This window comes from Sebastes umbrosus, chromosome 13 (assembly GCF_015220745.1).
Source record: "Sebastes umbrosus isolate fSebUmb1 chromosome 13, fSebUmb1.pri, whole genome shotgun sequence".
Taxonomy (NCBI): domain Eukaryota; kingdom Metazoa; phylum Chordata; class Actinopteri; order Perciformes; family Sebastidae; genus Sebastes; species Sebastes umbrosus.
In genome coordinates this window covers 9,681,677-9,695,185 of record NC_051281.1, presented here as the reverse complement: position 1 = coordinate 9,695,185, position 13,509 = coordinate 9,681,677, and the positions used below count along the sequence as shown (strand labels likewise).

The 13,509-nt window shown below is 40.3% G+C and overlaps 1 protein-coding gene across 1 annotated transcript in view; it reads right to left on the bottom strand.

Moving 5' to 3' along the window:
- Positions 1-13,509, bottom strand: part of dars1 (aspartyl-tRNA synthetase 1) — a 39,378-nt gene that overhangs the window by 9,725 nt on the left and 16,144 nt on the right. The window contains exons 7-10 of the mRNA XM_037789264.1: positions 10,637-10,739; positions 9,185-9,265; positions 5,358-5,417; positions 1,469-1,580 (exon numbers count right to left, since the gene is read on the bottom strand). Coding sequence (XP_037645192.1) covers positions 1,469-1,580; positions 5,358-5,417; positions 9,185-9,265; positions 10,637-10,739 — 356 coding nt within the window. The remainder of the gene's footprint in view (positions 1-1,468; positions 1,581-5,357; positions 5,418-9,184; positions 9,266-10,636; positions 10,740-13,509) is intronic.

Here is a 13,509-nt window from a genome sequence, read left to right as displayed (position 1 = left end):
CAAATGTCTGTATATATTTATTATTGGAAATCATTTATTAACACAAAACAATGACAGATATTGTCCAGAAACCCTCACAGGTACTGCATTTAGCATAGAAAATATGCTCAAATCATAACATGGCAAACTCAAGCCCAACAGACAACAACAGCTGTCAGTGTGTCAGTGTGCTGACTGGATGGGATCATAAAGTGGGCATGTCTTGAGGTCAGAGGTCAGAGGTCAAGGGACACCTTTGAAAATTGCCAGTTTTTCCTCGCCGAAATTTAGCGTAAGTTTGGAGCGTTATTTAACCTCCTTCGCCATGAGCTAGTATGACATGGTTGGTACCAATGGATTCCTTAGGTTTTTGTAGTATAACACTAAACCAGCTACAACCAAAAAAATGCAAGTTGCGTTAACGCGTTAAAGAAATCAGTGGCGTTGAAACAAATTTGTGTTAACGGGTTATTATCACATTAACTTTGACAGCGTTAGTATTTACACTATGCTACAAACGGCAGCAGTGTGACGAGGCGCTGAGTTTCTATTCTGCGCGTTTGTTGTCTTTTTGTGATCGCAGAGAGTTGAAAAATGTTCAAATTTGGGTAAAACGCTGCGCAGATGCCACCAAAGCGTCTCAGCTGAAATTCAGCTGCGCCTCAATGCCCTTCTGTGTTCTGCATTTAACAATAAACAAGTAATTCATTAGTTTTACTTTGTCATTTAAAAAGCAACAATATACCTCATAATAGCCTGACAAAAAAAGTTTATTTATGTAGCACTAAAATAAGGATAAATTGAGTATTTAGCAAAAAATAAAGAGGCAATAATGCCACATATTGTGCTATTAAGACAATCATTATCACCGCAGGGGAAATTACTTCACCGCCACAGCCCTACGTCAGATGTTGAGAAAAAGATACCAGGATAAAAGAGACACTGTGCAAGGAAAAGCTCAGAATAACCGTCTCTTCTGAATGTCAGTAGGAAGATTTCTGTTTGAATCTTAAGTTGTCTTCCCTTCTTTCAGTGAAGTGGGATAAGGTCTTTTGGGAGCGAGCTTAAGGAAGGCCTCCCCTGTCAAATTAGAAAGGCATCGTGTGGAAATGTGAGAGTAGAGGAGCTGATGTGAGAGCTGGTCGATGCATCAGAATCCCCAGTGGGGCTGGATTAAAATCCTGATAGGTCTAAAATAATATAACTCTCTCTTATACATCCCTGTCTGTCGTTTGGTTCAACACAGATGTGCGTGACCGTGTTTGGGTTCAGAAACTCACACTAAAACCGTTTGATATGAATTGGACAGTTCATACAGGAAGTCAACCTCGCAACTGTCACAACGGTGACTCACAGGACACCTGTGGGTGGCGATATGGAAAGAAGCGTGCCTCTACTGAAGCATCTAATCAAAAATGATTCAGTGCGCGTTAGTCTTACTTTCCCCCCCGTGGGGCAGGATCAACGTGACAGAGAGTGTGTTTTGTACCTGATATGATTTTAGGGGTCTGGATCTCCACAAAGCCCTTTTTGGTGAGGGTGTCTCTGAAGAGCTGGCACACTCCCGACTGCAGGCGAAAGATGGCCTGGCTGGTGGTTGTCTTTGGGATGATACACACACACACGAACAAACACGCAGCCACACACAGAGAGACATTACCACACTTAGCGTGATTCATTGGATTTATGGCACAATCATAACAGATGTGTGAAAACAAGACCGGCAATTTCTGTTCATGCAACTCCTCTCGACATGAAGGGCGAGAACATTTATCTGCTGGCAAGGGCGAGACGTGCATTCGAAGCCAGCAAGAGGCCCCGGGTACTTTAAACCTATCATTATAAATGTAAATGCTGAAACCAAGGCGGGGGGAATAACAGCTCAAACTGAACCGAGAGATTACTGTAAAAACTTAAATCCCCCTAATCTGCACCAGTTAAACGACAGAGCATGTCAAAAAGAAAGAGAGCACTCATTAATCTACTGACTCATCACCACAACATTTCTGCAATTGAGCTTTACAAGCTTTCAACTCCAGTTAGTTATCATACACCTTCATGACGACAGAGCCTGGTCCTCTCAATGCAGCATGCACAAGGTCTGCGTTAATTAACAGATCTCATTTCTCCCTTTTTTCCATTACTAGTGGCTGTCCAGTCCTCAATAGGCCTCGTCTGACTAACAGTTTTCAGAATGGAAAGGTGATAATGTCCAAATATTGGCAAGCTCATTAATCTTCAGACGGTGCTTCAGGGCTGTCTGGCCCCAATCGGAATACAAAAAGAAGAAGTGGAGAAAAACTTTCCAGCGTCAAAAAACACTTTTACTCAAACCTTTCAAAAGCAGCGGACCAAATTAACCATGTTAACCTCATGTGACGCGTGTGAGTCACGTTGGGCGGTGGCGCGTGTTAAACCTGGGAAACCCAACTTAAAAAAACAGTCTGTGCAGGACCACAGTCAGAAATTAGAAAGCACTTCCTGTTTACTGCATGTCTGCAGTGAGAAGGTGTCAAGGCAGGTGGGTGGCGGTTAGTGCGCTCACAAACTGGCACTCTGATGGTGCCCTTACAATGTGGGGCGTCATGAAATAGATCCTAACCTGATACGCCTCTCGGTGGCACGTGGTGCTGCATTGAAACGTGCCTGTGGTGACGATCCACCACACGCAGGTTTCAAAGCACAAAAATCAAAGTTCAAATGTTTGCCTTGGTTCCCTCCTGGGCTCACCTTGATTCTGCTTTTTAGTAATACGGACAGTTGAACAATTGGATTCTCTGTCCTTGAAATGTTTATATTGACATTAGCTTCTGTGTTTGTCTAACACGCTACAGGTCAGTAACACGGGTAATACGGAGGTGTTCTGGGAGAATGTCACACCAGTAGCCAAATTCTCCTTCAAGCACAGCCAAATAAACTAAAGCTGAAACAATTAATCAATAAGTTTATTGGCAGAAAATAATCAACTATTTTAAGGATCAATTAATTTACTTTATGGCAAAATGCCAAATATTCACTTGTTCCAGCTTCCCAAATGTATTTGTTGCTTTTACGGCTGCAACTAACGATTAGTTTAAATTTTGATTAATCTGTTCATTATTTTCTCGATGGATCAATTAGTTGTCTGGTCTGTAAAATGCATATACTGTATGTAAGAAGTGGACATAGTAGAACTTCCTCCCACAACTCATTAGACAGTCTGATTCCCTCCCCCTTTTCCAATCCCGCCTCAAAACCCACCTTTTCTCCGCTGCCTACTCCTAGCCCCCCCTCCCCGTACCCATTTGTCCGTATGTATGAGTGCGCCTGTGTGTGTCGTCTGTCCCCTGTTTGTCTCACACCGTTTCCCCCGATATTGTAAAGTGCTTTGAGTTCTCTAAAAGCGCTATATAAGTTTAATTTATTATTATTATTATTATTATAGTCACGGTGACATCATCCATTTTTCGTCAAACCCTTCTTTTACAATGTTTACTGAGGTAATAAATCAAGTGAGATGCAGGGTCATTTTCTCATAGACTTCTATACAATCGGACTTCATTTTGCAACCAGAGGAGTCGCCCTCTGCTGGCTATTAGAAAGAATGCAAGTTTAAGTCACTTCAACATTGGCTTCATTTTTCAGAGCCCGAGGTAGCCCCACTGATAACATGTCAGAAAATTGTCAAAAATGTCGATCCGTGTTTCCCCAAAGCCCAAGACGACATCCTCAAATGTCTTGTTTTGTCCACAACTCAAAAGATATTCAGTTTACTGTCATAGAGGAGTAAAGAAATTAGAAAATATTCACATTTAAGAAGCTGCAATCAGACAATTTAATTTTTTTTTTTTGCTTAAAAAACATCTAAAACTTCATCTGCCTTGATTTATCATGTAATTGTTTGGTCTATAAAACATCTATCCCCGGGTGTCTTAACGGGGAGGTCTACCAGTACCATGAATTACATTTATATAACCACAATAACACAAAATCACATTTTCCCCATTGTTTTTAGGGTGATGGCATCATAAAATATGACGACAGACATTCAAAGCCTCATTTGTAAATCTACATAGAAGGACACTATTTTGTGAGCTCAATAGCCATTATTTTTGTGTGGCATTATGACATTGGCGTACGAGAAAATCTATTGATCGTGTGAGCAAAAGTCATTATCTTATTGGTTGGTTTGTTTTATCGGCATACGAAATTCAGCTATGGAAAAAACCCCACTGCAATGAACATGAATTGACGTGTGATTTATTTGCATAAATCATTCAAGTTTGGTCTGACAAGAACTTAAGACATCACCTGGGGCTTGATGTTTTATAAACCAAACAACCCTAATGATAAATCAAGAAAATAATTGGCAGATTAATCAATATGAAAAATGATCGTTAGTTGCAGCACTAAAATGAACATATGGTGCACTTACGCTCGTATACAGTTAGTGTTTCTTACATGTCTGTGATGCTGAGGTAACAGCGGCTCTACTATTGGGGGGGGGGGTTTGCCTCGACTCTATTCATCACCAACTAACTAGTCAGGGTGAATTCAAATGAATTCAAGTGATCTTTTCCACTGTGTTTAGGCGTGAAGCACCTTGTGTTTAAGGACGGTCAAGTTACACAGGGAGTTCCGTAGGAACTAAATTATTATTGGGGGGAGGTTTACGGTTCCCTTTTGGAGTGTCTGTCTGCCAGTGTGGGAACCACTTTATAGCTTCGCTGGGCTCTAAAGTGCAAAACTGATGACAGACCCGAGTCCACGAGCTCAAAGTGCTCCGTGTTACAGAAACAGGTGTTGTTGCGAGGCTTGTGAGCTACGCGACTCAGAGCTGTGGTGTTAGTGCCTTCCTGCCTGCTGCATCACACACGTGGGAGGCACAGATCAAAACAATGAGACGCTTTGTGGCTCCGTATCTACTGCTGCTGCTGGCATAGGTTTAGCACATCTCCCACACTGCAAAAGATTGATCTTGCTAAATCACAGACTCTCTTTCACACTTTAGAGGTGAAGCGGTTTGCTTTGCATTTCAAAATGCTACTAGCTTACAAGGTCGTCTGCTTTCCCTTTAACGTAAACGATGCTTTACATGTCCTTTATTACTAGATCAAATTAGAGCAACTGAATTGAGGCATTTTTTCAAATTTAAATAAGGGTTAATAAAACAAATTATTTTGAAAGAAATAATGCCCTGAAAAGGTCAACTTTAACAGGTGAGGCCTCAAATATCTACACTAACAGCTTTTCTTCATCTCTCCAGACAAGCACTCGAACCTCAAATGTGAACATGTCACTAGCGAGATTAGATATATCAAGACAGATAACTCTGCAGGCTGTGGCACACATTCGGTGTTTCTCTCACTTATTTTTCCTCGACTCTGGTAGCAACTTACCCTGAGATCAATCACTCTGTTGTCCAGCTTGGTGTCCTGGTTGACTGTGGCTCTGCCTTCCTGAGGGCAAAACAAAAAAACAAACATTAGCACATCACCAAAAAAAACCCCTCAGAATATGAAATATTCAGCAATGCAACCGTTCAGCTCCTGTTCTGTTCTTTGTGTTCGTGGCCAGTGATGTGTAAATGCTTTTTAGAGGCTGTTCAGATCTCAAGACAATACAAGGAAATGTTCAATACAAGAAAAATCCTAGTTCACATATGAGCTATTGACAGATTATCAGCCTGCAAAAACAATAATCCACAAGCTATTTTACCATCCTTATACAACTTAAACCGACAAGTAACAGCAACTATGACAGGGTCAACTGCAACAAAAGACATATCCAATGCTGGACAACAGGGCAATAAATAGAGAAAAGGAAAGAATAAGAAATACAAATGAAGGAATAAATGTTTCATCACAGGAGGAACCACTGCTTCCAGGGTCATGGATGTCAGGCTTCCTCAGGACCCGCTGGGGTTTGAGCTAATAGCCTGTGTGGCCACATCCTGCTCCAAACAGCCCCACGCAGAGGGACAAAAGGTTAGACAGGCATACAGTCGGATAGGCAGGCCTGTTAAGGCCCGTGTCTCTCGGGAAGGCAGGTGCTGCTACGAGTGTGTGACTGACATGCTGAGTCCCTGCAGAAAGGACCTGGGATGCTGCTGCAGCTGCACAGATCGGCTTACTGGATAAACACGGAGCGGCTCTCGGCCGTCTCTGGTGTGGGGAGATTGATTTGCTCATGATACATATATAGAAAAGTAATAGGATAATATAGCATTGGATATTGAATAGGATTGATCCACAGCTATAGAAAAACAATAGCTATTGGGGTGTCTTTCACTGAATCCATTACGAAGTATGTTGATTCGTCAGCTTCAATCTGTTAATAGATTTGGAGGTAAATCACAAGTTTCATCACGATATCATATAGATTCTTTGGACAACGATGGTGTTTGCTGATATCACAAAGTCTGCCACAATACGCTTTTGCTTCTATGGGGCCGGCGATATGAGACGATATCTTACGGCCATTAAACACATTCAGTTACATTTAAGCCTATATAAACTCACAAAAAGCAACTACAATATGATTTGACAATTATATTGCTGGGCTCTGTAGGAAGGAGGTGCGCTTTGACAGAAATGTTGACACAAACGTGCCATGGGAATTTCAAAATAAAGGCGTATCTTAAAAGATGATGATGTGTATCGATGTTTTCACTTTGCATCGTTGATCATTGAATCAATACATCGACCCAGATTGATGTATCGTTACACCCCTATTAATAGAAAGGTTTGCATTAAACAGCAGTGGATTATTGTTAATCACTATGAAACACTTTGAATTGAGCAAATGAAAATTCTTTAGAAAAATATATATTTTTCCCAAAATGCAGCTCATTGGGTCTTTTTGTTCTCGAGGTCACTATGTCAAAATTTGACTTTCCAGATGATGCATTTCACAAAAAAAGCATGTCAGCCAAAGAGAGCGACCACACATGTATGCTTCTCCGACCACAAGTCAGAATAGGGTTGTTGTGATATACTGGTATTGATGATAACCGTGATATTTAAAAAATGTAATATTGATGTCATGTTAATAATACACATGACAATATCGTGTAAATAATATAGCACCTAATAAATAATTTCTGTTTCATTCCGTTCTTGCTTTGTCTCCCTCCCAAAACGCCCCCGAACAACATTTGCCTATCAAGTTAAAGATGAATTTGACTGATACTATTATAATTTTATTTTTTAAATTGTCTATAGATATTGTGATAATATCGTTATCGTTAATTATTTTGGCCACAATAATCGTGTAGTGAAAATCTGATATTGTGACAGCCCTAAGTCAAAACAATAGCAACATTTTAGTTCCCCAAAGATAGATAGATAGTAACTTTATTAATCCCGAGGGAAATTCAGGTTTACAGCAGATGGACAGCTCTATGTAAACTTCATAAAGCTGCAAGAACACTACTAAAGCATCCACCAGTTTAAGACACATCTCCGCTGGCAACTTCGGAGGCTGCAGCTAGTTCTCCTAACCTGCTGACAAGTGTTACTGTTGTCAGTCTGTTTCACAAGACACATAACCTACTGCAGCAGCTATTTGCACAGACCTATAGTTGTGTAATGGTTATATAATTTTAGATATTACAAGCTGGTTTAAAATTTACAAAACTGAATTCAAAAGAAAAAACAATGTTTCTTGAATTGAATCACCAACCAATCACACCTGTATCTAACTGACTTGCTGTTAAGCCAGCAGCCTCATAGATTAATGACCATTAATAACCACCTAAACTGTGGCTGGGAAATATAATGACTTATTAAATGCATCACGATTCTCTCAAATTATTCAGCATCGATGCACAAATCCCCCTTAATCGGAATTCAGAAGGCGCCCTAAACCCCGTCCGCCGGCTCTTATAAACACGGCGAGATGAAATCACAGTTGTGAGCCAAACAAGGTGACGTTACTCACTGAATGTGATGTTAATCAGTACGAACCATTCTGCTCTTAATCTTGTTTAATTTAAACAGGTCTAATTAATCCTCGAGTCTGCCAAAAACACATCTCCTTACTGACGTCTTGACTGAGAAGGACGAAGTTAGTTCACGCATGGGTATGCTGCTTTTAATATAAAGTATACAGATACATTAAGGCTTAATTGTTTATTATGTTGTTGTCATTGTATAGTCGGACCAAACCTATCCATGCACGTCATGAGTCTTAGCCAGTGGACTCTCACACTGAAAAGTTGATGTCAGAATATTTTTAATTAAAGCAGAGTCTGGAGCAGAGTGGACAGATGTTTTTCTGTGTGTCTGGCTGAGACTGAGTCATCTTATTGCCATTACACGCTGATTCTTTTCACCTGACAGTAAAAGGTTTCACCTTGACTAGCTCTTCCACTTCAAGTCTCCTATATTGTTGGTGGTTGGATTTTCTCTTTCAGCCAAACAACAACACAAAGTGGATTCTTAAGAGGGCATTAATCACCTACTTTAGCAGTGCACTGCTTCAGTGAAAAGAAAATGTAAGATCAGCGTTGGGTGTCAGCCAATACTTCACATTAGTAGTAGGGCTGTGTATGGGCAAGAATCTGGCGATATATGTTTCATGATACAGGGGTTATGATTCAATATATTGCGATATTTTAAAATCTTACTTTAGGAAACCTGTTGCAGTACAACACACCACCATATGTATAAAATCAGAGCTTTAAAAAGTTTACTTTTACACTACTTCCTGTGGCCCTGACTATACAGAGTGCGTTTTGCAGGTGGAAAAGGCTGCCTTTTTGTTGCCCGATCAAACAGGGTGTTTTTTTGCAGTTTGCTTCATCTTTTTGATGCGTTCATGGCGCTCATGTAAAAACACGAAGCGCACAGAGCGGATAAACGCGAGGTGCTCAGCAACGCAAAAGCAGTGCACAGAGCGTTTCATTCTCATTGAAAACGATTACAAAAAGTGTTGTTACGTTGGAGTGTACGAGTCAAACGGCTGAAGATAGATTACAACACCGCTATCGTGCAGTCGGGGGTTGAAACACAACACAAAATGAACCACCGCCTGCCACGAATCTTTGCACATTAATTAAAAACCAATAGAGTTTTTGAGAATCGATCATAATATCGCAAGTGTATGTATATTTTCTTACACCCCTAATTAGTAGGCACGGTGGAGAAAATAGCACTGGTGAATCAGTAGTGTGAGTTTGGGGGTGTTTCCATGACTTCTCATCCATCCCTACACTCATCCTCACCTCTTCTCCCTCTCCATCAGGCCTGACGGCGTCCTCCAGCTGCAGCGGAAGACGAGGCTCTGCCTGGCTGATGACAAAAATCTGAGAGAGGAAAGAAACGAAAGTGCATTAAAATTCAGAAGGTGACAAACCACCAACGTTTCCATTAGAGGCTCTGACAATGGAAAGTACCAGGAGTTCACATACAAACACGAAAAGTCAAAGTGAAAGGCACCGACAGCCTCATCTGTTAAAACCTCAGCTATGTGTGACTGACCAGGTGTTAGTGGGTCATCAGGCGACGAACGATCGAGTACAAAAAAAAAAAGTAGAATCTAATGCCTCACTGAGCCCTGCATTACTGTACATGTTGTATCACATTTATGTTGTTTTTTTCTCTCTTTTTAGAGACAGTGTCAGAGAGTTTGAGGTGTTGCATTGGATTGCATGCCTAATATTTTGCCCCATATCCTTCAAATGTTATGTTTTCACTACCTTAAGTGCAACTAGTATAGTGTACTAATTACAACAAAAAAACACACATGTATAAGAGAGTATTAGCTTTAGTTAATTTAAAACTAATGTTAAAAAATGGTTGCTCATGTTGTCATTTAGGCTTGATATATGTCCTATAGGTGAATTTATTCATGTGGATTCATCATTTTGTATTGTTATATTGTCATTAAGGTGTGATATTTGTCCTACAGGTGAATTTATTAATACGTATTTATAGTTTTTATATTGTTATATTATCATTAAGGTGTGATATTTGTCCTATATGTGAATTTATTAATACGTATTTATAGTTTTTATATTGTTATATTGTCATTAAGGTGTGATATTTGTCCTATAGGTGAATTTATTAATACGTATTTATAGTTTTTATATTGTTATATTGTCATTAAGGTGTGATATTTGTCCTATATGTGAATTTATTAATACGTATTTATAGTTTTTATATTGTTATATTGTCATTAAGGTGTGATATTTGTCCTATAGGTGAATTTATTCTTGTGGATTTATAGTTTTTATATTGTTATATTGTCATTAAGGTGTGATATTTGTCCTATATGTGAATTTATTAATACGTATTTATAGTTTTTATATTGTTATATTGTCATTAAGGTGTGATATTTGTCCTGTAGGTGAATTTATTCATGTGGATTTATAGTTTTTATATTGTTATATTGTCATTAAGGTGTGATATTTGTCCTGTAGGTGAATTTATTCATGTGGATTTATAGTTTTTATATTGTTATATTGTCATTAAGGTCTGAGGGACAACGGATGGAAACTAGCATTGTGCTATATCTGGTGCAACACATTTATTGTACACTGACCATGTCTTAAATAAAGCAATAAATAAAAATAGATAAATAAGATGTTTTTGGAGTAACTAATGATCATGAACTTTGTTGAGTGAAGAACTCTGTGTTTGTTTTTGTTATGATTGCAGGTGGTTTGTATGCTCACCCTCTCGATGTGCAGCTCCACGTCCTGCTGGGAACAGCTCTCGATCTTCTGCTCCACTTTCCTCACCGTCGCCTCCACGTCTATGATGCTTTCCTTGGTGATGCTGGTGGTGAACAGTTGGGAGGGTGGAGTGTAAACAACGAATAGCACTTAGATAACAAACTCATCTGTGTGGGAGGCCTGAGAAACTGCCTGAGAACAATATGTCCATTAAGCTGTGACGGATGCGTGCATGCAGACGAGCATTCTCACTTTTCATGGTGTGATGTGCAGAGGGGGTAGTGTGAATCTGGAGTGATTTTGAGTTGGGTGTTGGGGTGACGACAAGAAGAATTTTCTCACCAAATCACCACAGATTCTAGCTAACGGGGGGAAAGAGGCAAGTTGAGATATACAGTACCACCAGCTTGTGGCTTTCAAAATAAAACCTCTATCCTCCTTCCTCTGCTCAAAATAAACATGTGTCTACTTACGTTAGGCTCAAACAAACAGGTTGCAGCTGTCTTATTTTAGACAGATTTGGCAGTCTGTTATGCAATAGCTCAAAAAAATACACCATTACACCACAATTTCACTCACTTCAAAATACATTCTGGGACCCTAGAATGATTCCAGTCACCATATTATTGTTTTGTCTCCAAAAGGAGCCCATTTCATTTTTTTTTTTGCTTTTAGACAAATCTCTGCATCCGGTGGCATCGCACTGTGATTTAGAGAGGTATAAAGGCCCTATTTGCCCAAACTGTCTATCAAATGGGGTGTGCTCTATTAAGGTCCAGAGACACCAAAGTGACATGAAAGAACTCACAGTGACAAAGGCCGACTGTTGTGTCGCCTCACGTCGCCTGTGTCTTGGCCAAAAAGTTGCACTCGAACACACCGCAAAAGACTACAGCTGACGACCAGGTAGCACGTACGTTCTGCTGTGATACATACATGAAATGAAGCAGCGTTTGACAACCATTATTTTCACACCACTCTCACCACCGACGGTTTCATAATATAGCTGTTTCTAATCGAGAATATGGGTGATAAAAAGTTGCAAAAAGGCGCTGGCGTTGTCAGCCCTAGGTCTTTACTCGTTTGCTTGCTTTCCTCACTTCCATTTCTCTTCTCATGCACTTATTCGCTCAAGCTGAACAGCCAATCAGAGTGATTTCTCTCACCGACGGGCTATGCCACCCAATTCAAGATGCTGAATCGCCCTAAAAGCCGTAGACACGGGCAGACTAGAGTGCGGTGACAGTGCGAAACACAGTGCAAAAGCTAGGGTGACAGACGCTCACCAATGGCCTGTAATTGGTATGTCAGGGCCTTTAAACCAGCACCAGCTAATTTCAAGGCAGATGGCAGCCAGGAGAACATTATAATAATGTATTATTAATGTGCATAATCATATAGTTATTCATTTCATATCAGTTAAAAAGGAGAAGTAAATAAATGGAAGCAGGAGAGTTGAAGTGTTGTTGAAGTGTTGTTGAGTGTTGATGCAAAAGGGTTGCAGCTTACATCATTTTACAACTCCTGGAAAGTACCTAGCTCAACTACAAAGACGGTTTGATACTGACCCCCAGAATTCCCCCATCATACCAGTTTATAAAGTGAACTACAGCGTGTGAAAGGGAACTATGGGTTTTCAAAACAATGCCACATCTTCCCACACAGGCTTTCTCACTGAAACCCAGAGCACCATCAGAGATAAGAGGAACAACGCTGACTGTCAAGCAGGGCAAAGCCAGATGGGAAACCTGCTGTAATCCTTCACTCCTCCTCATTAAAAAGCAGTAATGAGGGACTGAACACTGGGGTACCGCTGTCCCTTCAGCCCCACAACAGCTGCCGCCAGTCTTTCCTCCTTCCCCTCTAGTAGGAGATCAGTTAGATAAATAAATCCACACATTAATAACCTCTGCTGAACGGCCCAGAGGATGACGACAACGCATTCAGCACACGCTGAGGGAAACAGACTGATTAACTCGAGACTGAGAGTTGACAATATCACATGGAGATGAGAAATACGAGAGAAAAAGAGCGAGGCTGCTTTCATGCTGAATCAATGTCCCAGGAACAAAACACTCAGGCCATCAAAGACACATGTGGCCATTACTCAGCTGCTAATGCACCGCTAAATAACGTAATAGGCAAGCAGAGCTCACTAGACTGACTTTTCAATTTCTAAAGGTGAAAGACCCTACACATAATGGATGCTTTCACCAATGATGTTGCTTTCAGTCCAAACAAGTACCGGTGCCAACCATTACCCTCAGACCCTGAGATCTCACTCAAACTCTCATTATCCTGCAAGACGTTTTGACCGCTCTATCGCTGAGGCAAAAAAAAAAAAAAGACACCCAAAGATTGTAGATTCAGAAGACACATAAGCTACAAAACCAGGCCTTTTGCAGATCAACATTATGGTTTCCCAGTCTACTGCAGGAAACCAGCTACTGTTTGGTGTCCACTATTACATTCAGTGTAAGGGGATAGACTGTTTCCGTAAAGAGACGTTGCTATCGAGTCTTTTAAATGCAGTTTCTAAACAAAGTGAGCAGCGGCTATGAAATTTCCTTCACCGCCATTGTGTGGAGCCAGAAATCTCAGTGACAGATATCTAAAGATCTCCACACAAAAACAAATCTGCATGTTTAAATACCAGTAGAGGTAAGTGAGAACATGTTTTTCTTTTTTAAATATGGCTGAATCGACCCTTTAAACTATGAATATTTTCTGCAGTGGTAGGGCTGTATGGAGTCACTTTGGTGTCTTTATTATGCAAGCAAACAGAATAGGTTTGAGAGCAAAACTTTGGACATTTATGATTAAAATGTATTAATGCAAATCCAAAAGTTTTGTTTGCGAATCCAAAAATTTTG